This window comes from Hippopotamus amphibius, chromosome X, assembly GCF_030028045.1.
Source record: "Hippopotamus amphibius kiboko isolate mHipAmp2 chromosome X, mHipAmp2.hap2, whole genome shotgun sequence".
Classification (NCBI taxonomy): domain Eukaryota; kingdom Metazoa; phylum Chordata; class Mammalia; order Artiodactyla; family Hippopotamidae; genus Hippopotamus; species Hippopotamus amphibius.
In genome coordinates, this window is record NC_080203.1 from 130,110,037 (window position 1) to 130,135,598 (window position 25,562).

Here is a 25,562-nt window from a genome sequence, read left to right on the forward strand (position 1 = left end):
AAGGGAATTCCCTGGCGGTCCAGTGGTTGGGGCTTCGTGCTTTCACTGCTGAGGGCCTGGGTTCCACCCCTGGTGAGGGAACTAAGGTCCCACAAGCCACAAGACGCAGCCACAAAAAAAAAAAAAAAAAAAAAGCCCATACATATTTCTTATTTTACTATTATTTTGGTTTGCTTAGTTTGACAGAAGAGACCCAAGGGCCGGCTGTGTGTTTTTGTAAATAAAGCTTTACTGGCACAACACCACACACATCCATTTACCTTCTACGGATGGCTGGTCTGGGGCTCCCATGGCAGTGCTGGGTAATTGCCACAGAGATCATACAGCTTGCAAAGGCTGAAATACTTACTCTTTGGCCTCTTAAGAATATGTTTTCTGACCCCTGTGATTTACTAAAGAGCTGTCACGAGTTTGAGAGACTGGGTTTATGCACACGGTTTACTCTAGATGTTCAACCAAAGGCAACACAATGAGACCCAAAGATTTGGGGGGAAGAGCCATCACATTTAAACCATGGGCTCCCTCAGGGGACTGACTGACCCACAGTGTCTCTGTGAGTGCCTTTCAGTGCCTCTGAGATGGAGCTGTTGCTCTGCTGTGTGTGTGACCAGCCGCGTAAGGTTGTGACACCTACAAACACATGGGAGTTCTTGCCACAGGCCAAGCCCTTGAGGTTTGTGTGGATTTCCTATTGCCTGCTCACGGCTGCTTGAGTAGCAGCGAAGCAGTCATTTCAAAATTAGCCAAAGTCTGTGGTTAATGAGCAGATTTAGTCTTTCTGTTAGATATCTGAGATCTGACGGTCTCATGTGCGACAGGACTCCAGAGCATACAGCCTGCCCAGAAACAATGTCATCTCATGTTACTATGTTAGTATACTGTGCCGTAAAAAGAAACAAAGAATTTAAACAAAGTTTGAAACTTAACATGTATATGTGTGTATCCATCCTATTCACCACCCTCCCCCCAACTTCCCTGAAAGTGAAATGACATTCAGATGGCATCAAATTAGACCATCTGCAACCTGCCTCCAACTTCTCAAAAGTGGACTTCTTGTTGCTTCAAGACGGTGAGTTGAAAAAGTGCTTTCATCGGTCTGACCAGTTTGCAGACAGTCACGTTGACGGGGAAATAAATCTCCAGTTCCCCGCTGGAGCTTATGGTAATCTTCTTGGATTTGAGTGTCAGCTCTACCACCTCCGTGACCTTGGACAAGTTTCCTCACCTCTCCTGGTGCTTTGTACAAAAACTAGAGATAAAAAGATGAGCCACGAGGGTGGGGGTGAGAGTTAAGCAAGACTTTAAGTACTTAATGCTGCCAGCTCATGGAATGCAGTTGGGGTAACGATATTCATGTTGGTTTAGTTTCCTCCTTCCTTTCCGGACACAAACCCCACCCTCTCCTTTCCAGGGCTCCCTGGGTCTCATCTCTTCCCAGGCTGGCAGGACATAGCTGACAGACTCATCATCTGACTGCTGCAGAGCTGAAACTGTACTCTTAGGCACTGTTTCTCAATCCATCTGTTTCTGCTGTTTCTTCAGAGGAAAGGACACGATTCCTTCAGAAGCCAAAACTCTCATATTTTGTCAGGGGAGGTCAATTCCCAACAAAAACCACAGATCAGGCTCTTTGGGTTCTAAGCCCAGGGTCAAAACCCATCCATTGTGTGGGATGTTTGCAGAACTACTGGATTCCCCAGGGGGCAGAAAAGGGGTTGAATACCAAGATACAAGCCATGGCAACACTTTTTATCCTCTGAAAGCTTTGGGGGCAAATTTGAGCAGTTTTGTCCATTCTGGAGGATACTGGGCACCTGAGTCCACCAGAGCCTGCAGGTTTGCACATGGGAAGCAGAGAGCTGGGGCATTTTCAGCTTGGGCATGAAACAGATAGAAACGCAGGGACATCACCTCACAACGGTTAGAAAGGGCATCATCATAAAATCTACAAACAGTAAATGCTGGAGAGGGTGTGGAGAAAATGGAACACTCTTGCACTGTTGGTGGGAATGTAAATTGATACAGCCACTGTGGAGAACAGTATGGAGATTCCTTGAAAAGCTAAAAATAGAGTTACCACATGACCCAGCAATCCCACTGCTGGACATATATCCAGAGAACACCATAATGCAAAAAGACACATGCACCCCAATGTTCAATGCAGCACTATTTACAATAGCCAGGACATGGAAGCAACCTAAATGTCTATCAACAGATGAATGGATAAAGATGATGTGGTACATATATACAATGGAATATTACTCAGCTGTAAAAAGGAACAAAACCAGGACATTTGTAGAGACGTGGATGGACCTAGAGGCTGTCATACAGTGAAGTGAGTCAGAAAAACAAATATCGTATATTAACACATATATGCAGAATATAGAAAAATGGTACAAATCAATTGGTTTGCAAGGCAGAAATAGAGACACAGATGTAGAGAAAAAACATATGGACACCAAGTGCGGAAAGTGGGAGTGCGGGGGTTGGGGTGGGATGAATTGGGAGATTGGGATTGCCATACATACATTGCTAATAAGAAAAAAAAATCAAATTGTACAGTATAAATATATGCAGTTTATTGTATCTCCATAAAAGTTCTAAGAAAGAAAGAAAGACAGACAGACAGACAAACGCAGGGATGCTTTTGCATGGATTGGCTACCCAAACGTTTGGCATTAGGGCTAATGAACAGAGGCTGCTTTTTCACTTTTATCTTTTAAAGCACACTCCACACACAAACTTCCAGAAGAAACTTCTGCTCTCCGAGAGCCAAGGAAATAGAGATCAACTGTTCAAAACAGATACTGAGATTTATGCTTTCTAAAGGAGCGACAGATCAGCATTTGGGGAGTAGTCCTGTGATATTTTCTACTGTTTTTAAAAGCAAGTGTGTAATATCCAAGAGCAGTTAAGGTTTTGACAATGTCGGTCTGTTCTGACTTCTATCAAAGCAGCTGCCCCTACTTACAGACATGCCAGGTCGGGTCTTTTTCAAGGGGTGGCATTTGCAGCTATTGGTTAAGGGCTCTGCTTCCCTCTGGCAGTGCAGCTCCTGTTTGCCTTCCCTGGGTCTCAACAGAAGCCCAGTTCTACGTTTTTCCAGGAAGAAGGCTGAGGAGCTGAACCCAAACTTTGCCTTACTTAAAACTGTAAAGCTGGTGGTGTAAATGTAGATGAGAAGACAGGGTGGGAGAAGACAGAGGAAAACAGCAGGGATGCCTTACCTTTGGTTGGTTGGAAAAATTCTAGAGGGGGGCACATTTAGTGTGGGGAGAGGTCAAAGGGTGTCTGCTCCCAGCTGCAAATGGGCCTATTAGGTTTGCTGTTAATAAATACAATGGAGCTGGGTTGTTTTTTGTTTTTTTGAAAATAAAGCTTTGGGACTTCCTGGTGGCGCAGTGGTTAAGAATCTGCCTGCCAATGCAGAGGACACAGGTTCGATCCCTTGTCCAGGAAGATCCCAGATACCTCAGAGCAACTAAGCCCGTGCGCCACAACTACTGAGCCCATGCGTCACAACTACTGAAGCCCACATGCCTAGAGCCAGTGTTCCGCAACAAGAGAAGCCACCACAATGAGAAGCTCATGCACCACAACGAAGAGCAGCCCCCGCTCCACACAACTAGAGAAAGCCTACATGCAGCAAAGAACACCCAACACAGCCAATAAATAAATAAATAAATAAAATAAATATATAAATTAAAAAAGTAACATTAAGAGCATTATTGTAATTAAGTTACAAAAAAAAAAAAAAGAAAGAAAAAAAGTTTTGGTTAGTAAAGCCATAATCTAGAGGAGGCTCTTTTATTTTCAACCTTGAAGAGTTTTTAAGAAAAAACTCCACTCAGCATATTCTCATTAGTACTAATATCATTTTGAAACTTTTATGCATGTAGAATAAAGCATGCTTTTCAATATACAATAAAATTCATCTAAAAATTAAAGCAGTTAAGGAAATCCGAATAAACTTGAACTTTTTTTCCTGAACAGTTACTCTTGAAAGCTAATTTATAATATGTAAAACTTAACCCTACATTGTTTAGATGAGTAAAAATGGAACAGACCTCAAAGTAAAAAATGTGTGCGTTCGCGCTGGCTTAGGCAAAGTAGTTTCCCCTTTCTTCAAGATTTGTTGATTTTAAGTGAAAAATCCTAGCTCTGGGAAGTTCGTTTCCGTAGGGGAGAGGGACCGCAAAAAAAGCAGTATTTTAATGCCAACCACAACAGTCACTGGATGACACAGTCCCAAAAGGGGCAGATCTGGCGTGCTTTCTGGTGAGATCAGCTAAGATGAGATGGCAGTGTCGGCGGCTCTGGACTCTGAAGAATTAACCCCCTGGGAAGGCCTGGTGGAAGGGGAGAGAGCTGACTTCCCGGACCTGGCGCTCTCCTTCCCCCACCCCTCCTTCTCCGACCAAGCATCACCCTCGTGAGGCCTCGTGGCGCTTGCAGAGGCGCGGGGCCCCCACCGAGCCTGGTGCCTTTTCTGGCAGCGCAGGGGATCGGGCGGGGGCTGCGGGGAGGCCCAGGGCACATGACGCCCCCTCCCCCCCGCCGGCCCAGCACATGACCCGGGCCTGCCGGCGGGGTCCCGGCAGACACAAGCCGCGTCCCCAGCACGGCCCATGGCCTCCCCGCGCCTGGGGACCTTCTGCTGCCCCACACGGGACGCCGCCACTCAGCTGGTGCTGAGTTTCCAGCCGCGGGCCTTCCACGCGCTGTGCCTGGGCAGCGGCGCGCTCCGCCTGGCGCTCGGCCTCCTGCAGCTGCTGCCCGGGCGCTGGCCCGCGGGCTCCGGGATCCCCACGACCTCCCCGCCCGCCTCGGCCCGAGCCCCGGCCTCGGTCCGCATCCTGCGCGCCGCCGGCGCCTGCGACCTCCTCGGCTGCCTGGGTGAGGGCGCGCTCGCGGGTGGGGGCCCGTCCGTGCGCGGTGGAGGGCGCGCTCGCGGGTGGGGACCCGTCCGTGCGCGGTGGAGGGCGCGCGGCCCATGCGTGGGGACCCTTCCATGCACGGTGGAGGGCGCGCGCCCGCGGGTTGCACCCTCCTGGGTGCGTGGATGAGCGCGCGCGGCCCTAGCTTGGGACCTGATCGGTGCGCAGGTCAGGACGCCCGGCCCGCGGGTGGGAGGACGGAGCTGGTTCCCCAGGTACCGCACAGGACGACTAGGCAACTCTGCAATACCAGATGGTCGGTGAAAGTTCCTTCAGGGGACTTTTTTTTATTTTTTTTAATAACAGTTCGATGTGTTTGTTATTGCACTTACTAGGGAAACTTTAGACAGTGCTGTGAAGGAAAACCCAGAAGATACAGTGGCTCTATAATTGTTCCACTAGTGAGAGACAAACAGTTAATATTTCGTGCTCATGCGCGGTCAGACGCACATGGACACACACAGACACAGACACACACACACAGACAAGCACAAAATCGTGCCCAAAATGATTTAGCAGAATCAGGAAGAAAACCTGCCATATGTATAAATAGATATATGATAAAATTTTTATTCATTTCCTTGCTGATCTGTCTTATTTAAGTTTGGGTTTTATACCACAGGTGCATTTGCAGCCTCTAGGCCAAACCCTGCCTGCTGCCTCTTTCCTAGGGCCCATGACCTAAGAAAACGTTTACATTTTAAAGTGTTTATTTTTTTTTTGTTATTTACTTATTTATTTTACCTTTGGCTGCATTGGGTCTTCGTTGCTGCACATGGGCTTTCCCTAGTTGTGGCTAGCGGGCTGCAGTGGCTTCTCTTGATGCAGAGCATGGGCTCTAGGCGCAGGGGCTTCAGTAGTTGTGGCCCATGGGCCTGGTTGCTCCGAGGCATGTGGGATCTTCCCAGCCCAGAGACGGAACCCGTGTCCCCTGCATTGGCAGGCGGATTCTTAACCACTGTGCCACCACGGAAGCCCCTAAAGTGTTTTTTAAAAAAAATCTAAAGAAGAAGAATATTTTTGACATGTAAATATTCCGTGAAAAGTAAAACGTCCACATCCGTAAGTGGAGTCTTATGGGGATACACCCACGCCCTGCACCTGTGCATTGTTTGGGGGCATCTTGGCTCTACAAGGGCAGAAGTGAGTGTTGAATGGACAAAGTATAGCTCATAGATCCTAAAATATTTTCTCTCTGGCCCTTTACAGAGACTTTCCTGACCCCTGCTTTCAACTAGGGCATGGCACATTTTACAAACCTCTATGCTAGACATTGCCAACCATGTTAACTTTTTTCTTTTGGAAAATTTTTAACATGTACAAATGTAGAGAGATTGTACAATGAACTCCCGGTACTCATCACCTAGCTTCGTCTAATACTCCATCCCCGTATCCCACTCTCCCCTGGATTAATTTGAAGCAGATCCCAGAATTTATATGATTTCATCCATATAAATCTCAGTATATAGCTGTAGAAGTTAAGAATTTAAATATATATATATATCTCACAGAGATATCATTATCACCTAAAAATGATGAAAGCCAATTCCTTAATATCACTGGTATATGTTCAGGTGTCTCATAAATGCTATTTTATCGTTGGTTTGTTCAAATCAGGATCTAAATAGTATCTGTGTTTTGTACTTGGCTGACAGGCGCTGGCCACCTTGGGATCGTACTTTTCAGTCATGTTTGCGCTTGAAGAAAAGGCTGCTGCTGGTGTTTGCAGGGCCTTCCACCTCCGGTCCCTGCGGGGGTGGCAGTGGCTTCTGGCCCACCTTGAACAGATATGTGGGCGCAGGTGGTTGCATGTCCCAGGGCCTAGTTCTCCTGTTCCTGCTCATGTGATTGGAGACACTCAAGAATCGTGACTTCAGATGAATGCTGCGGAACCTCTAGTCACTTTCTCAGACTTGAGAAGCAACACAGGAAGCAATACTTCCTTTCTATTCGTGATAAAATGAATTTGGTGCAGGATAATTAGATAAAAATTTGGTTTTCTTCCTGATTCTGCTAAAGCATTTTGGAAAAGCATCTTAATAGTAATCTAGTTCCTGTAATTTGAATATCTGGAAATAGAGCTGCACCCAAACAACTTTTGAGGGTTAGCAAAACAGTATTTGTATATCCTTTGGCCTTTAGAAGGACGGTGCATGACGTTGTGGGCAAATGAGCAGAAGCAGAAGTCAGGGAAAGGCTTGGTGACCAGATTTCCTCACTGAAAAATAAGAAATACAGGGGCTTCCTAGGTGGCGTAGTGGTTAAGAATCCGGCTGCCAATGCAGAGGACATGGGTTCGATCCCGGCTCCAGGAAGATCCCACATGCCACGGAGCAACTAAGCCTGTGTGCCAAAAAAAAAAAAAAAAAAAAAAGAAAAATAAGAAATACAGATGCCTATCTCATGGGGTGTTTTCCTCCCCCAATCTTTTTTAAGTATCTTTCTTTTTTTTTCAGCTGCACCGCGTGTCTTGTGGGAGCTCAGTTCCCCGACCAGGGATTGAACCTGGGCCACGGGCCTGAAAGCTCAGAATTCTAACCACTAGACCACCAGGGAACTCCCTCCCTAGTTTTACTGAGATGTAATTGACAAACAGCACTAAGTTTAAGTTTAAGGTGTTAAGGTATGCAGCATAATGACTTACATTTATCATGAAATTATTACCACAGTAAGTTTAGTAAACATCCATCACCTCATATAGATCTCCCCCCACAAAATAAAGTGGTACTTACTGAGCTCAAAGCAGAGCTCTATAATGAAAATGACAGAGCACTATACAGAAGAAAAGCATTATTTTTATTATCTGTGCTTAAGTCCCCCTTTCGTGGTGTATGACACAGTGTAGGGTATTACGTGGTGTGTATTTAGTATGTGAAATATACACACTATGCTAGTGTATAACTCTTCACTGTTCACAGTTCCCCTTGAGCAGGTGTTACACAGTGAATGCTTAAGCAAAGGTTATCACATCACCTAACAAAGAGCCCTAAATATACCTTAGGCGTGTATACTGTTTTGAGGACAATTAGATATTTAGGTCTAATAGCAAGGAAAACTCACAAACAATAAATGTCAGAAGTAGATTATCAACGGCTAATTTGCGAAAATCTTAAGTTTTTTTTATAGAATGAAAGAACTAGCTTTTAATGTACTTTTTCAATCATTCTTTTTTGTGTGAAGACTAGTTACCTTGGACATTAAAAATATAGCCAAGAAAAAAAAATATAGCCAAGAAATACAGATTGTTATTCACATAATCCCTTCTTGGTGCTAAATAAACAAACAAACCACATTAGGGACAACATTGCAGCTAATGATGGTTAAAGTTGAAATCAAGGTGCCTGGTATTGCTCCACTACCTTGATAATTATTTTTTGTGTTATTTTTCTCTCTCTGCACACGTCAATGTTTGTTTCTTCCCTCCCTGCCTCCCTCACTTCTTCCCCTCTGCCTTCCTATGTATCTATCCATCCGTCCATCCATCATTTTTACAGAGTCAACATGTCACCTTTAGATCTGAATTAGGAGCAGTTACGAAGCATCACCTGATTCTCCCCTAGGTATCCTAGTCCGGTCTGCAGTGTGGTTGGGGTTCCCGAATTTCGTGGACATCTCAGCTGTGAACGGGACAGACGTGTGGCCCGAAGCCTTCTGCGTGGGGAGTGCAGTAAGTGTGCCTCCCCTGGTCGCCCCTTCCCCTCCCCTTTGCTCCCCTTTGTTGCGCTGTGTCCTCAAAGTGTGGTCCCAACCCTCCCACCAGCCTAGTGTGGTTTTTAGAAATGCACGTGCTCAGAGCCCCCCACCCCCACCCCACGGACCAGGAACCCTGGGGTGGGGGCCATTTGTGATTCAACAAACCCTCCAGGGGTCTCTGACACACACGCCACTGTGCTATGTTCCCTACCCCCCGCCCTTAAACACACATTTAATCCTTACCTTAGATCCGGCCACAATCAAAACCAGCTGGCCAAAAAAAAAAAAAAAGGGAAAGAAAGAAAAGAAAAAATAAAGTTACTGATTTAATGGATGTTCGTTTACTTAACAAAGTATATATTAAACATATCTATTTGTACGTACATTTCACCCTGTCCACCAAGTGAACGCTCCAGTGACTGACCTCACAGGACACTGATGCTGTGTTGACCGCACCATCTGTGCCAGAACTGTGAGCATCTCTCCATCCCTCCCCTCTATTGCTTCCCAGCTGCATCCTGATGGAGCATCCATCTCAGTATAGATCTTGTGCTGCCTCTAACATTCAGAGACCCTGCCTTCCTTCTTCTGGGAAGGTCCTTCCTGCCCATCCTCCTTTGTCCTTAGCAAAAGGGCTTCTCGTTCAGAGACCCTCATGCCAGGCCAAGCTGCACATCTGAGCCATTTATCTCCCTGCCTACAAGTGTAGCACAAGGCAGGGCTCGCTGGACTCGTCCAGCAGAGCAGACAGGGGACCAAGGCACAACGTCCGTCCCGGGCTACATCCCAGCCTGAGTGTCCAAGACGGTCCACGTGTCTCCGGAGGGCTTTCATGTGCTGCCTCCTGACGTCAGAGGAAGCAGGCATCTGCCAGCTCATTTCCTGGACAAGGCAGCCTGGAGCCCGTTTCCAGGAGCTTTGATGCTGGCTCTTCCGATTACAGATGTGGATCCAGCTGCTGTACAGCGCCTGCTTCTGGTGGCTGTTTTGCTATGCGGCCGATGCCTACCTGGTGATCCGGAGATCGGCGGGACTGAGGTATTCAGCGCAAGCCAGCTGGCTTCTGCCCTGGTCTGTTGCCTGAGGGAGGGATGGAGACACCGTTAAGCACTTCACTTCTGTATGACAGACACTGTCGATCAGAACCTTTCAGCTGGCCCCTCCACCGAGAAAGGTCTGTGCCAGCGTGTTTTTATAAAAGGCAGGAGGCACGATCAAAATACCGAGGATTTCTCCAGGTGCCCCCTACCAAAAAAAAAAAAAAATTGAGGGTTTTAGAACCGTGAAAACACATAATTCAATAAATTAAATATTTGGAACAGGACAAAGACTAAAAAAAAGAATGGCCATGAAAATAAAAAATTCAGATGGTATCTAAAGGTTTAGGAAAAAAGTTCTTAGTTGTATGTATTGACACGTTATGCTAAATATGCAGCCCAAGAATTCTGCAGTTGCCAGGTGTTGCCTGGGAGGAACACAGGAAGGGTTAGTGCCTTGGCCCTGGTGGGTTCAAATTCCTGCCCTGTCACCCACTAGCTGTGTGACTGTTGGTAAGTTGCTGAACCTCTCTGGACTTCCGTTTTCTCAGCTGTAAAATAGCACCCACTTCAGGAGGTTCCTGGGAGGAGTAGATGTGATAGTACCCTGGATGGTTAAGGGTGGAGCCTGGCACGTAGCAGGTGCTCGTAAACTGGGAGCTGGGCTTGTAGCTGGGATGTGCATGTGTATGGAGGAAACAGAAACACAGAGAACCTACGTGCCAAAGAGAAGCAGGAGGGCAGGGCGGGAGTCCCCGTCTCCTGGCTCCAGGCCCAGGAGGGATGTGCCCCTGACCAAGTTCATGGTCCCCTTCCATCAGGTCCCCTTTGCATGGAGCTCATGCTTGCTTTTTTCTTTTTAAAGAGCTTTATAAAGTTCACCTGTTTAAATGTATAACATCCATTGTTTGTTAGCATAGTCAGAGGATTGTGCAAGCATCACCATTATTTGCTTTTCTGACATTTTAGTCATCCCCCAAATCTCTGACCTGGTTATTAGTCACTCCCCTTTCCTCCCCCCACCCCCACAGGCCAAACGGTTCCGGGTATGCACCTTGGCGTAGAATTCCTGGGTCATGTAGTAATTCTGTATAACCTTATAAGGCACTGCTGAACTGCTCTCCAATGACGCTGTACCATTTTACATGTGCACTAGCAATGTTTGCTGGTTCCAGTTTCTCCGCATCCTTGACAACACTTATTTTCTGTTTATTTGTTTCGTTTTTAAGATTTTAGCCATCCTAGTGTGTGTGAAGTGGCACCTCATTGTGGTTTTGACTTCCCTGATGACTAATGATGTTTCCCATCTTCTCAGGTGTTTATTGGCCATTTGTATACTTTCTTTGGAGAAATACCTCTTCACTTCCTTTGCCCAGGTTTTAATTGGGCTACGTCTTCTTATTATTGAGTTGTAGGAGTTTTTTTTTTTTTATAAATTTATTTATTTATGTATTTTTCTTTGGCTGTGCTGGGTCTTTGTTGCTGCACACAGGCATTCTGTAGTTGCAGCGAGCGGGGGCTACTCTTCATTGTGGTGCACGGGCTCCTCACTGCCGTGGCTTCTCTTGTTGCAGAGCATGGGCTCTAGGCACATGGGCTTCAGTAGTTGTGGCACATGGGCCCAGTAGTTGTGGCTCACGGGCTCTAGAGCACAGGCTCAATAGTTGTGGTGCACGGGCTTAGTTGCTCCTCGGCATGTGGTATCTTCCTGGGGCAGGGATTGAACCCGTGTCCCCTGCATTGGCAGGTGGATTCTTAACCACTGCGCCACCTAGGAAGTCCCTGTAGGAGTTCTTTATGTATTCTGGATACAAGTATCTCATTAGCTGTATGATTTACAAATATTTTCTCTCATTCAGCAGGTTGTCTTTTCACTTACTTGATGGTATCTTTTGAAGCATAAAAGTTTTTAATTTTGATGAAATCCAATTTTTCTATTTTTTTCTCTTATTTCTGGTGCTTTTGCTGTCATCTAAGAAACCATTGCCCAACTGGTGGTCACAAAGAGTTATACCTTTGTTTTCTTCTAAGAGTTTTATAGTTTGAACAATTTTATTTAGATGTTTGGGTTAATTTTTGTGTGGAGGTGAGGACAGGTCCACCTTTATTCTTTTGTAGATGGATATCCAGTTGTTCCAGCGCCATTTGTTGAATAAATTCACTTTTAAAACCAATATCAGTTACCAAATAAAGACCATGTTAAGGCTATAGAATATACTGGGCAATCTTAGTGAATCACCACTCTAAAATCCTTGATATTCCTTATGTATATCACATCATCATTCACTTTGTCTCTCTGGCCTGAAATTTAGTGCTTGCTTCATTTTTGTGTTTGTTTCTTCTACCTTTTTGCCTTAGTCCCCAAGCTCTTACACATCTGTACAAAATCTGTAAAGAAGATAGGCAAGGTTAAAGGCTGCAAACCAGGTATATCAGTGAGAATTAGTTTTGGCTACATAAAATACATAAAATGATAGTGACTTAAGATAGGAATTTCTCTTGCATGCTAAAAGAGGCCAGAGGTAGGCAATCTAGGGCTCTTATTATGGACATCAGGGACCCAAGCTTCTTCTCTTTTTCTGCTCCACCATCCTATTATGTGACTTCCATCCTCAAGGTATCATGGTCCAATATAGCTGCTGGAGCTCCAGTCATCACATCTGCCTTCCAGAAAACAGGAATGAGGAAGAGAGCAATGCCAAAGGGGCCTGTTGTCCCCTGAGCCAGCTTCCTTTTAAGTAGGGAGCTGTTTTGTTGTTGTGTGTTGTTGTTGGTTTGTTTGTGGTTTTTTTTTTTGGCTGTGTTGGGTCTTTGTTGCTGCGCACAGGCTTTCTGTAGTTGTGAAAAGCAGGGGCTATTCTTCGTTGTGGTGCATGGGCTTCTCAGTGCAGTGGCTTCTCTTGTTGCAGAGCATGGACTCTAGGCACACAGGCTTCAGTAGTTGTGGCTCGAGGGCTCTAGAGTACAGGCTCAGTAGTTGTGGCACAGGGCTTAGTTGCTCTGTGGCATGCAGGATCTTCCAGGATCAGGGATTGGATCTGTGTCCCGCGCATTGGCAGGTGGTTTCTTAACCACTGCGCCACCAGGGAAGTCCCAGCAGGAAGCTGTTTTAAGCAGGCCTGGGGTTTTACACAACAATAACATTTTCATACTATTGGCCAGAACTTGGTTTTCTGGGTACGCTTAGCTGTAAGAGGAGGCAGGAAATATAGTTGATTAGCCAAGCATGCTACTGCTCTGCATGACATCCAGGTTCTGTTACTAAGGGAAAAAAGGGAGAATGAGTTTGGGTAGGCTAGTGAGCAGCATGGGAAGACCTTGTCCCTGAAGCCGAGTTCAAGTGTGATGGTTCCCTCACTCAGTTTGGGAGGGATTGGAGCAATGACACAGGTAGATGTCTCATAGCCCACCAGTTAGTTGTGGAGACAAGAGGAATCTTGGAGCATTGAATGGAAGCTAGAAGAGTATGCCTCCTGCTGTCACAGGAGGATACACTGCTTCACCTCCAGCCATTAGGGACTGGGGCTGGACAGGGCAGTGTGACAGCTCTCTGGACCCAGAGGACAGACAGAGCCCTGAGGAGCCAGGACAGGCAATCAGGAAGTGCTCCTTCACCCAGACGGGTGTTTGGAATTCATCTTGGAGCTTAGTGTTAGGATAGGCTGGGGTTGTGCAGGAGCTAGAGGATGCTGGGCTTCCAAGGACCCGCCCATCAAACAGGAGGCAGCCATCCAGGGATGCCAAACATCCAGACCCCTCCCACGGGCAAGAGCCAGGACAGGGTTCCAGCTCTAGGAAGACCGCTGGGAGAGAAGTGGGCTCTCCCATCAAAAAGGAGTGTTCACACAGGAGAAAAATATGATGGATGCTCTGTAGCCATGGAGACCCAGCCTCCACCTCATCCCTGGCAGAAGTCACGCTTCCCAGGGTGAGGTCTCTGAGGGGCCAGCCCTGGGTGGTTCACAGCCAGAGCTGAGAGTGTCCCTGTGGCCCCTCTTTGAATCACCAGCCTGTTTCCAGAGCCGAGGGTGGAGTGGATTCTGTAGGTGGCAATGAAGAGCTTGAAGCTGGCGGGGAGGGGTCCTGAGGACCTCCCCGGCAGGGGGCCAGACTTCGAAGGTATGGCTGGATTAAACTCCACGTTCCCTTCTAGATCCGTCCAGCATTTAGCTGTTTCCTTTTGCGTGGGAGAATTTTCCCTAGGAAATGTCATTAAGGTGGATTTAATGTTAACATGTAAACGGCCTCTTGGGTTCCAGATGTGGGAGACACAGGTTTTAACAATGGCAGAAGGTGCTTGTGATCCCAGGAGAAGCTCTGCTTGCTCTAAGAAAAGGAGAACGTGAGAGCAGAGAGTGCCTGGGCGGGGGTGGGGGGGACCTTTGCTTGCCTGGATGTGGAAACTGGCTTGGGGTCAGAAAAAGGGACGAGGTCTTCAGCGGGGCTGCCCCCGATCGATCCCCCTTGATCGATCGTGGGCTCATGGGTGTGGATTTTTGATTGCATCAGTTATTGGCGTGGCCGCCCCCTGGGTCACATGGCCCAGGTCTGACTTCCTCCCCTCGTGGCCATTTGGGGCTGGAAACCGGGGAAGGGAGGGCCAGGCTTCGTGGCCTCGCCTGTCCTTGCCCCTTGGCCGCACCCTCCCACCCAGAAGATGACACCACCGGCGCCCTGCAGCCAAGGCTTGGCGTCTGGAACGCAGATTCCACCCTTGCAGAGCCCAGCCCAGCCCCTGCACAAAGCTGCTCCTTGGTTTCTTGAGTGTCCTGCCAAGCCTGTGACTTCTGGGCAGGACACACCCCCATGCACTCCCAAAGCTGGATGGGCAAGGGAGGGGGCTGCTCCAGAACCAGCGGTGCTGGGGGAGGCAAAGCTGGAGCCGCTTCCGCACGGCCCCCCAGGGAGCTGGCTGTGCAGTGTCTCCTCCCCGAAGCACATCCTCCTGGGCCAGCTCTTTTCCCTCCTGTCTCCTTGTAGAAGGGCGTCCTTTCCCCCTTCCTTGATCGCTCTCTTTGCCTGCGTGGCTGATCTTCAGAGTTAAAATCCTGAAGTTAGTGCCGGGGGTGGCACTGCATGCCAGGCGTCCGGCGGAGTTTTGAGCGACAGCAGGCACCTCCGAGGGAGGTCACACAGAAGAGGCAAATGAAGGCTGGATGGTAAAAGGCAGATAGCTCTGCACGGGCTGGGGTGGTCCGTCATCCTGACCCCATCTGCAAGGCTGGCTGCCTTGAATCCTTGAGGGGACAGGGTGGGGTGCGGTAGTGAGGAGAGAGTATGAACTATGCAGGGCATCGGGGTGGGGGGTCAGGGAGGCCAGAGGGGAAACCTCCCTGCTCTCCTAGAACGCTGAATAACCACCCATTTCTCAGAGACCTTCTTCTTGGTTTGCACTGGGCATGAAGATGCTTGCATGTTAGGTACAGAGGTGACTTCACGCAGGATGCAGGCTAGGAGCCGCTTGCTTACTGGGGATGCTTCGGAGGAATTAGGAGGTACCCGTGCCTCGGTCCTCTCAATCTTGAGAGCCTTAGGTTGAGGAAAACAAGCCAGGTGCAAAAGGCCACATAGTGTGTGAGTCCATGTAGACGAAATGTCCATAGAGACAGACGGTAGATGAGTGGTTGCCAGGGGCCAGGGGCACACATGTGATGGGGAAAGACCGCTGAATGGGCCCAGGTTCCCCTCTGGGGGGATGATTGTGTTTTGGAACGGGATAGAGGTGGTGTGTGCACGGCGTTGAGAGTGTCCTAAATGCCGCTGACTTGTTCACTTTAAAATGGTGAGTTTGATGTTGTATGAATTTCACCTCAGTTAAAGCTCACAGGCAAAATCAGGCACCACTTGCCGAGGGTTTGCTCTGTGTGCATTGTCTTGCCGCTTGCGGAGTGCTGGGCGTGGTCCGTGCTGGAGCTCAGGCCCGGCCGCCCCTGTGCTCCCTCCTCCCCCAGCACCATCCTGCTCTACCACATGATGGCCTGGGGCCTGGCCGTGCTGCTCTGCGTGGAGGGAGCGTTCACGCTGTACTACCCTTCCATGGCCAGGTAAGCCGGGGCTCCCAGCATGCCCATCTCTCGATGCCCAGACCCCTGGAGCGTCCTCTTGCAGGAGATGCCTGGGCGCTGACCCCGAGTCGTGCTGGATCTGTGTAGCTGAGAGCACAGTGCCCAGCACCTTGACTTAGTGTTCCCGCCTCTGCCTGTCACGTGCATGTGTGCGGTGTGGATGCAGAGCTGGGGGTGCGTCTCCCCCGTACCAGCCTGTGTGCCAACCTCCAGGCCTGTCTCCCTCCCGGATGGATGCAGCTTTCCCCTGGCCACTCTATTTTTTATTCTTCAAACCAGCCTCCTCTGGGCGAGCAGGTGAGTTGAACATGCCAAGAATGAGTTTGAGATGGCTGCAAGACTCAAAGTGTCGCTCTTGAAGAGCTCATTTTAAGCCTCTGCTGTCTGCCTTTCTCGCTTCTCCTCCATCCTGTGCTCTTCTGAACACAGACATTGGGACATGTGGCTTCTGAAATTGACCCAGGCGTTTCTTCAAGTTTAAAATCCCATCAGTGCAACCATTTGTAAAGCCTGAAGGTCCCTCTGAGGATATATACTCGAATTTTCAGTGGAAAACTGAAAAACAGAGGTTGGACATGGTCTGTGATTTTAGGGTGGTGTAGACCCAGGGATCAGCACAGCACGTCTGTCAGGACAGATCCAGCCCTCTGCCTGCTTTTGTAAATAAAGTTTTATTGGCGCACAGCCGTGCCCATTTGTGTATGCATTGTCTATGGCTGCTTTGCACATTAGAGTTGACTAGTTTTGATAGAGGCCATGAGGGTTCTGAAGCCTAAAATACTGAGTATCTGTTCCTTTACAGAGGAACTTTGCTGATCTGTGGTAGACCATTTCTCCTCCTCCTTTACTGATTTCTTGTAGCCGCTCACTCGGACACCTCCATGTTGGTACTGCTTTGTCGACAGTGACTACTCCCAGGCCTCTGTGTAGGTCCCTCCAAACAGCCCACTCTCCCCAGGAACCTGAAAAGGACAAATACAGAGCTAGCGCTGTTACAGAGGATGCCCTTAATCGGAAAGGGAGTTTTTATCACTTACCTCCACCCACGGAGTCCTGGGGATGTTGCGTCTGAGCTCGAGGGAGCCACTGCTGCAGGGCTCCCAGGAGCACCAAGGTGGCCCGTGGTCTCCACGAGAACCGCCCCCCCCCCCCCCCCCCGCCCCGAAGCATCTCCACCCTCGTCATCTCCATCCTCACAGCCCTCGGCACTCTGCAGGCTCCCACCGTCACTCATTCATCCCCTACGTTGAGTCCTGGCATCCGAATGTCATCCTTTCCTCCTCTCGTTTCCCTTTCTCCCCTTAAGCCCTTCTAGACTGCAGTTTAGCTTTCCTGGCTGTAGAGGAAAGCTTCTGTGAAAAAGAAGGCACCGTCTTCAGGTGGTACTGTCATCCCCAGGGCAACAAAAGATGGGCACTACCTGTCTCTTACCTGTTTTTGTGCATTTTCTGCCACCTCCCCCTCTGGTGTGAGCACTGCATACATGAAAAAAAACGAGAGCGCTAGCATTTTTATCATTCCACCTTCCGTGGCCCCAGGGGCTGTTCCCTCCTGTGCTTTTCCACCTTGTCTGGGGTCAGGCCTGGGCAACGTCCCCTTTGCTTCAGACTCTCTCTTGTCTCTGCCACTTTCCTCTACACTGTGCGTTTGTTAACTGAGTCCCGACCTTGGTAACATACCTGAGTGTGTCCCTCCGCTGTGTCCTGTGATGACAGATGATTCCCATGACCCATCGGTAGAAATCCTGGTCCTCCTCCCTGAAAAGAACCACTGAAATGATTATCTGTGACTCGTGTGTTGTGAATCACATGAGAACAAATGTCCTGTGCAATATGAAGCTTGGGTATTTGAGTTGGTCAGGCACAAGCTTTGGATCTTATTTGTGATGTCAGCCAGCCTTAGCACAAAGTAAGTGCTGCACACCTCACTGACTCACTGAGTGCCTTTGTCTTGCTTGCAGTGTGTGTGTTTTCTCTGACGAGACCCGGGACGGGGAGGGGGGCGGTGTCCACCACCCCAGAGACTCTCTTCCCATCTTTTTTTTCACAGCAGGGAACTTTAAAAGCTCCCCGGTTTACGAGACACACAGAACCATAATTGACCCTCTTTCTTCTTCTGAGATTTACTGCTTGTCCACAGACGTGCGATGTGAGTCCGGTTTCCTTCGGGCAGGGTCAGAAGTCAGTCTGTGTGTTTCCCTTTCCACTCTAGTCCTCTTATCTCGGCTTCTGGATAAGCCAGCGTGTTTCAAGCAAAGCCGCAGTTTTGGAGAATGACACACGTTTCCTCTGTCAGGTGTGACCGAGGCCTGGAGCATGCCATCCCCCACTACATCACCACGTACTTCCCGCTGCTGCTTGTCCTCGTGGCCAACCCCATCCTGTTCCGAAAGACAGGGACGGCAGGTAAACCACCTCTCTGGGGTGAGGCCACGGCCACGGCCCCAAGCCTCAGGCTCCCATCGCTATCACTGCCTCGATCGTCATCCTCCAGAGACGCGTGGCATACAGCTGGGGAGAGGGGGCGGAGGGCGGTTCATAAATGAGAGCCAGCCTGCTCAGCTGTGGGCTGTACGCGTTCTTGGCTGACGTCTGTCAGCTCAAAGCCGGGACCAGTGGACTTTTCACTTCCGTCTGGGCTCATCCTGGGTCTGCCCTTGGCGTGCCCCAGGGGACCCGCGCGGCCTTGGACAGCTGCGGAGGGGAGACGGGAGCAGGAAAGGAAGGGGCTGTCGAGGCGGAGGGATGGAGGAGGACTGAGCAGTCCCGGGAGCCTTGTTCCTCCTGTGGTGTCTGGGCCTGTGTCTTCTCCCACTTGGGTAATAAACAGGAAGGCGAGCACAGGAAATGAGTCAAGTGCACCAGGAAGAACTGGGAAAGAGGGATCTTGTGAGCCAGCAGAATGCACTGGGGAGACCCCGGGGCTGAGGCGGGGGCCTGCATTCTAGCCCCCACCACATCCTTAAAGAGACGTGCCCTGGGGCACGTCTCCAGCCCCAGAATGAGAATAAAGAAACACATCTTTGGGTATGAGCCCAGTAGTGCGATTGCTGGGTCCTATGGTAGTTCCATTTTTAGGTTTTTAAGGACCCTCCAGACTGTTTTCCATAGTGGCCGTACCAATTTACATCCCCAGCAACAGTGCAGGAGGGCTCCCTTTTTTTCGCACCCTCTCCAACATTGATTGTTTCTAGATGTTTTGATGATGGCCATTCTGACCCGTGTGAGGTGATACCTCGTTGTGGCTTTGACTTGTATTTCTTTGATGATTAGTGATGTTGAACACCTTTTCATGTGTTTGTTGGCCATCTGCATGTCTTCTTTGGAGAAATGTCTATTTAGGTCTTCCGCCCATTTGTGAATGGGGTTATTTGCTTTTTTGGTATGAAGCTGCATGAGCTGCTTCGGGAGCTGGGGATATATGCATAAATACAGCTGATTCACTTTGGTGTACAGCAAAAACTGGCACAACAATGTAAAGCAATTATATTCCAATGAAGAGCTGAAAAAAAAATGGAAAAAAAATTATAATCCTACCAAAAAAAAAAAAAAGAAACATCTTCACAGAGTGGTCTCTTGAGGATCAGTTGTGAATTGGAGAACTTTAAAACAGGTGAAGTGCTCTACCACTAGGGAGAGAAAATCACTGCAGCTCTTTGGATCTCTCTTTTCTACCTACATTTAAAACATTTAAATATAGCTTTTTTTTTACAAAATTGCATTAAAAATGGTGATTTGATGACATCAAACAAATGAAAACGATTTATAGAAAAAAGGCTGGAAAGAAATACACTAAGATGCTAACAGTGGTTGTCTCTTGGTGGACCATGGGTTATTAATTCTTTTGTAAACTGTCTTCTATTTTCCAACTTGTCTACAGGGAGAAACATGAAACCTTTCAACATTTTAAAATAGCAAGTGTGCATTATTTTCATAATAAAATATATAAACTGTTAAAAATACAGTTCCTGGACTAGAGTAAAATCCAGATAAAATCTGGAGTTTAGTTAGTAGCTCTGCATCAACCTTAATTGCTTCATGGTGACCAATGGGACCGTGGTTGTGTACGATGTTAACACTGGGGGCAGCTGTGGGTAGCTATACAGGAACTCTCTGCACTATCTTTGCAAATCTTATGTAAAGCTGAAATGATTTCAAAGTAAACGTTTAGAAACGTCTGTATGCCTGCGAGTGTCTGGTAAGGCCCACGTGGAGGCAGTGAGGGACGCATGGCAGTGTCTTGCTGGGCTTCACGCTCTCCTGGCTGTGCTCCTGGGCTCCTGTGCGCTTTGCCGCCCTTCCCCGGCACGCAGGAAACGTAAATAAGGAACATTACATGCTGTTTCCCTCTCTCTTCACAGTGGCCTCTTTGCTAAAAGGAAGACAAGGCGTCTACACAGAGAACGAGAGGAGGATGGGAGCCGTGATCAAGACCCGATTTTTCAAAATCATGCTGGTTTTCATCATTTGGTAACCTCTCTTCTTCTTTATTTAAACTGTCAGTGGGAAGGGATATGCACACTGCTTGTCATTTGCTTTTCCAAGTGTGACCTGAAAGTTCCAACGGGAAGAGGCTTTGGAGAGGAAATCTTTGAAACTTGTGCTAGATGCCCTTGGAGGAAATGCTCGCGGGACAGGGAGGCAAGTCTACCGTCTATGAACTTCTGGAAGGATATTCACATCTGCTTAAATTCTATAAAAAGCCCTAAGAACAAAAAGTCCTCAGTTTAGTTTTGATACATCTCAACCATATGCCTCCGGAGTTTTGTCCCATCGCTGGCGTTGACATTCATAGGAAGTGCTTCATCATGTCTTCGAAACCCACCCATTTGCATCAGTCTTTTTTCTTTTTTTCCCCTGCTGTGCAGCACGTGGGATTTTAGTTCCCCGACCAGGGATCAAACCCGCACGCCCTGCAGTGGAAGCTCAGAGTTCTAGCCAGGGAAGTTCATGCATTAGTCTTTTTTATTTTTATTTATTTATTTATTTATTTATTTATTTATTTTTGGGGGGGGTTATGCATTAGTCTTGACACCAGCATTCCTGTATCTAACAAGATACAAGTGCAAGGGCCCATCTTTCTTTTTTAATTAATTAATTAATTATTGGCTGCATTGGGTCTTTGTTGCGGTGCATGGGCTTCTCATTGTGGTGGCTTCTTTTGTTGCGGAGCACGGGCTCTAGGCTCTCGGGCTTCAGTAGTTGTGGTACTTGGGCTCAATAGTTGTGGCTCATGGGCTCTAGAGCATGGGCTCAGTAGTTGTGGCGCATGGGATTAGTTGCTCCGCAACATGTGGGATCTTCCCAGACCCGGGATCGAACCCATGTCCCCTGCATTGGCAGGCGCGTTGTTAACCACTGCACCACTAGGGGGCTCCAGGGCCCATCTTTAGTGTGAGGACTCAAAGCAAAGGATAGAGAGGCACTTCCTTGGCAGTCCAGTGGTTAGGACTCTGAGCTTCCACTGCAGGGTACCATCCCTGATTGGGTAATTAAGATTCCACAAGCTGCATGGTGTGGCCAAAAATAAATAAATAAGTAAGTAAATAAATACATAAAAGAATGGTAGAGAGCAATCTTCCTGTCCTCAGCTGTCCCCCCACCCCCGCAGGTGTCCTGCCTTAGTGTTTCAGGTGGGTGCACTAGGAATAGACCTGTAACCAACGCAAAATCGATTGGAATCAGAAAACCCTTTGCTGCAGTGAAGCAATGCTTCGCAAGACAGGGCACACCTTTGTGGTGTTAATAATCTATCTGATGTGAGGAGGTTTGTTTGGACATTCTCCTAAGAGAGATGTAAATTACCTCCCTGTAAAAATACGCTGACTTGCCGTTTCAAACTTCACTGGCCTGCCAACAATAACCTCAAGAAATTCAAACATAAAATGTCAAGATTTGTTTTGGTCTCCATCAAGACGGTAACTTACTCTTCAAAGGAAGAATGAATTCTGGGTTATTTGACACATGCTAGAACCTTCCACCGGATGTGGTGTTGTGACCATTGGAAGGGTCTGCTGGTCTCTGCTCTAGGCTGAGAGGGGTGGCATCTCTTACATCAAATTCTTGGTGTGCTGCTTCCTCCTTGCTGCTAAGTGGTCACCATCCCCAGAATGTTCAGGTCTCGGTACACACTGACTCCCAGCATTAAAAATGAATTATGTTGCATGCTTTCTTCACCTGTGGGCCATTTTCTTTCTAACAGTTGGTTGTCGAATATCATCAATGAAAGCCTTTTATTCTATCTTGAAATGCAACCAGATATCAATGGAGGCTCTTTGAAACAGGTCAGAAATGCAGCCAAGACCACATGGTTCATGATGGTAGGTCAATCTTGATTTAAAATGTTCTTCCAATAAATAAATAAATAAATAAATAAATAAACGACCCCAGAATGGATAAAAACCACTCAGAAGTATGATCTATATGTTATTTAAATAGGCAATGAGTTGAACAGTTTCCTGGGATACCTGCATCTGGCCTTGGTCCCCGAGCTAGCTAGTTTCACTCACTGTTGGGATCATTATGAAATGGATATGACTGGTAAATCAATTGACAAGTGTCTCACTCCTTTCAGGCAGATTCAAAATATTGGGGAATGTATCCTGAAGAAATGTTTGAGACAGAAAAAACCATATGGATGCCAAAAAGAAACATGTACCGTAATGTTCATTGCAGCACTATTTACAATAGCCAGGACATGGAAGCAACCTAAATGCCCATCAACAGATGAATAGATAAAGATGGCACATATATACAATGGAATATTACTCAGCCATAAAAAGGAATGAAATGGAGCTATATGTAATGAGGTGGATAGACCTAGAGTTTGTCGTACAGAGTGAAGTAAGCCAGAAAGAGAAAAATAAATACTGTATGCTAACTCACATATACAGATTCTAAAAAAAAAAACTGGTACTGATGAACCCAGTGACAGGGCAAGAATAAGGAGGCAGATGCAGAGAACGGACTGGAGGATACAGGGTTGTGGGGGCAGGGGGCGAAGGGGAAGCTGGGACGAAGTGAGAGAGTAGCATAGACATATATACACTACCAACTGTAAAATAGATAGCTAGTGGGAAGTTGCTGTATAACAAAGGGAGATCAACTCGATGATGGGTGATGCCTTAGAGAGCCAGGACAGGGAGGGCGGGAGGGAGTCGTGGGAGGGAGGGGATATGGGGATATATGTATACATACAGCTGATTCACTTTGGTGTACCTCAAGAGCTGGTACAAGAGTGTAAAGCAATTGTTTTCCAATAAAGAGCTTGGGAGAAAAAAAAAGTGACATTCCTCACATAAAAAAAAAAAAAACCCATATGGATGAAGCCATTCTATATAACATTATCCATAATTATAAAGCATTATAGCCAACTCACATTTTTTTTTAAGAAAAGGGAATGGTTAAGTAAATGTGTCTTTGATCTTGAGAAATGTTATGCAGATGTTGAAAATGAGAATGTAAAAAACAGTTATGAAATCTAGTATTAAGTGAAAAAATGGAGGATCTAAAAATTATACTAATTTCAACTACCTAATAACACATGTATGAAAAAATATTGGCTAGAAATACACAAAATCATAATAAGGTGGAAAGACCATGGGTAGTTTCCCTCAATGTTTTCAATATACAGCATTTCCAAATCCAAAAATCCATACACGAGCCCTTAGTGGAGAGGTACACGGTGCCCTGCACAGAATTAAAATTTATGTTGCTTCAGAGTCGGGGAAATCTGATTCAGGAGGATAAGACTAGCATTAACTGCCTCCACGCCTGTGCTGTGGTGCTGTTGGTGCACGGCATGTGTGCGGACCCCACGTAAGCAGAGGAAAGTTTCCTAGACCGGCTGTTAGGCTCTGGCGCCTTCGTGCAGTGCAGCCACGTCCCAGGGGCACAGGCGGCAGGGGCACAGGCGGCAGGGCCCCGAGTCCCTGCGGGAGGGCACAGCCAGAGGTGAGACAGCGCTGCCTGGGTGGCCAGGGCCTACCCTCTCCTGCCCCCTCCCTGGTCTGCCTCCCTCCAGCTCCTCTCCCCACCCCACCCCCTGGGTCTTCAGGTACCTTTAAAGGCCCAGCACTTCCAGCCAATCTCTGTCTCGCACCACACCAGCCAGCGGGGCAGATCCCAGCGAGGGCAGAGCACCGATGCTCTAAAGCACACCTCCCCGCCGTGACTCACCCCTGTCTCTCTCTGTCCTCCTTCCCAGGGGATGCTGAATCCAGCCCAAGGGTTCCTCTTGTCCCTGGCCTTCTACGGTTGGACAGGCTGCCGCCTGGCCCTGCCAGCTCCCAGGAAGGAGATCCAGTGGGAATCGATGGACACCTCGGCCGCCGAGCGGGCTTCCCAGTCCCCAAGGGGCTCCCGTGAGCCCCGGGAAGGCCCCGCTGCCAGGAAGGAGGTGCAGGGCGGCGGGCACACGTCCGACGAGCCCTTGAGCCTGCTGTCTGAAGGTAAGAGCCCCTGCGCCAGGGCAGGTAGACGGCAGGACCCCTGGCTCCCCTGGAAATCCTTTATAAATGACGAGGTGGCTGGTGGGGAGAATTTCTGGCCTGATGTCCGGAACCTGCTTCAGGGCGAGAATGCAAAGGGACCACGTGAGTCTTGTATGTCATCATCCAGCTCTCCTTTTACTACGACGGTGGTACCTTCCCTCCAGTTATTAAGCACTGTAGCCTTGTATTAATTATAACTGGCTCCCCCTTGGGCTGGATGGCATTTGGAATGACATAAGTTGTCACTTCAAACCCATCACTGACCTTTGCTATAAGACAATGAATGGTAGGACCTGACCCGTGTAGCTTTCAGGTGCGGCTTGGTTGGCCCACCTCATTCGGGGGCATTTAAGATGACATGCCGGTTGTCCAGTGCTGGGCTCTTCTGCTCTGCCCCTTTCATTTCAAGACTCTAGCGCTGTGGTCCTCAGACGAGTCCTCTTTTTAAACTCCTGTTCATCCGACTTGGGCTTATGTCCATTAACCCCACCAATAAGGAGGAAGACAGTATCGGTTCAAGGGCCAAATACTATTTAAATACTATCTAAAGACTGCCATTTACGAAACCTATTACATATGTTTTATATTTATATATTCATGTATACTATTTATATATATAAACAAATCTATTATATATACTTTTCAGTAAACATAATATAACCTTACAATTTGTCATTTGCTCTATGAGAGTCTGAATTCACTATTACAAAAAGCTCATTTATATTCGAATCAGGATGGGTAATTTGAGAGAATAATAACCAGACCTGTGATCCTCACTCCTAATTAAATCGCAATGACTGTCATGGTTATGAAAACTGGTTAATTTTACCCTCCCTCGGCTATGCAGATTTGTATCCCCTTGAAAGATTCGTCTTGAGTAGAGATTTTGCCATTAGCATTGAGTAACAAGACTGCAAATTCTTTACAAGAAGAGAACACATGTTTGCAGCACCTCCTCTGGGGGTCAGGGTGTTGATTCCCACAAATGCGGCTTGGGGAAGACACCACCCCACCCCTTCTCTCCCCACTGAGGCCCTGAAGCCCCTCCCTCTTCCCACTTTTATTACACTGGGGCTGGCAGAAAACCCCTTCAACCAGAATACATCGCTCTGCAGCCCATGTACCATTGTGCACTCATACCTAATGCTTGACCGCTGCACATGGTAAGGGCCCAATAGTTGTTTGTAATGATTATGTTACATTACACATTTTTGATGGAAAATTGGTCCTAAAAGGCCTGAGAGTGATTAATTATAAGATTTAAAGAATTCTTAGACATAAGATTGAAAGATTTAAAGAATTTTTTATGTTACTAAGTTTTAAAGAATTGTTAGTACGT

General features: G+C 47.7%; 1 protein-coding gene across 1 annotated transcript in view; it reads left to right on the forward strand.

The window, feature by feature from the left end:
• Positions 1-4,325: 4,325 nt before the first annotated feature.
• Positions 4,326-25,562, forward strand: part of GPR143 (G protein-coupled receptor 143) — a 28,946-nt gene continuing 7,709 nt past the window's right edge. The window contains exons 1-8 of the mRNA XM_057718860.1: positions 4,326-4,896; positions 8,498-8,604; positions 9,574-9,668; positions 15,619-15,711; positions 18,028-18,137; positions 20,093-20,201; positions 21,934-22,051; positions 23,938-24,181. Of these exons, the coding sequence (XP_057574843.1) occupies positions 4,629-4,896; positions 8,498-8,604; positions 9,574-9,668; positions 15,619-15,711; positions 18,028-18,137; positions 20,093-20,201; positions 21,934-22,051; positions 23,938-24,181 (1,144 nt within the window). The 5' untranslated portion in view covers positions 4,326-4,628. The remainder of the gene's footprint in view (positions 4,897-8,497; positions 8,605-9,573; positions 9,669-15,618; positions 15,712-18,027; positions 18,138-20,092; positions 20,202-21,933; positions 22,052-23,937; positions 24,182-25,562) is intronic.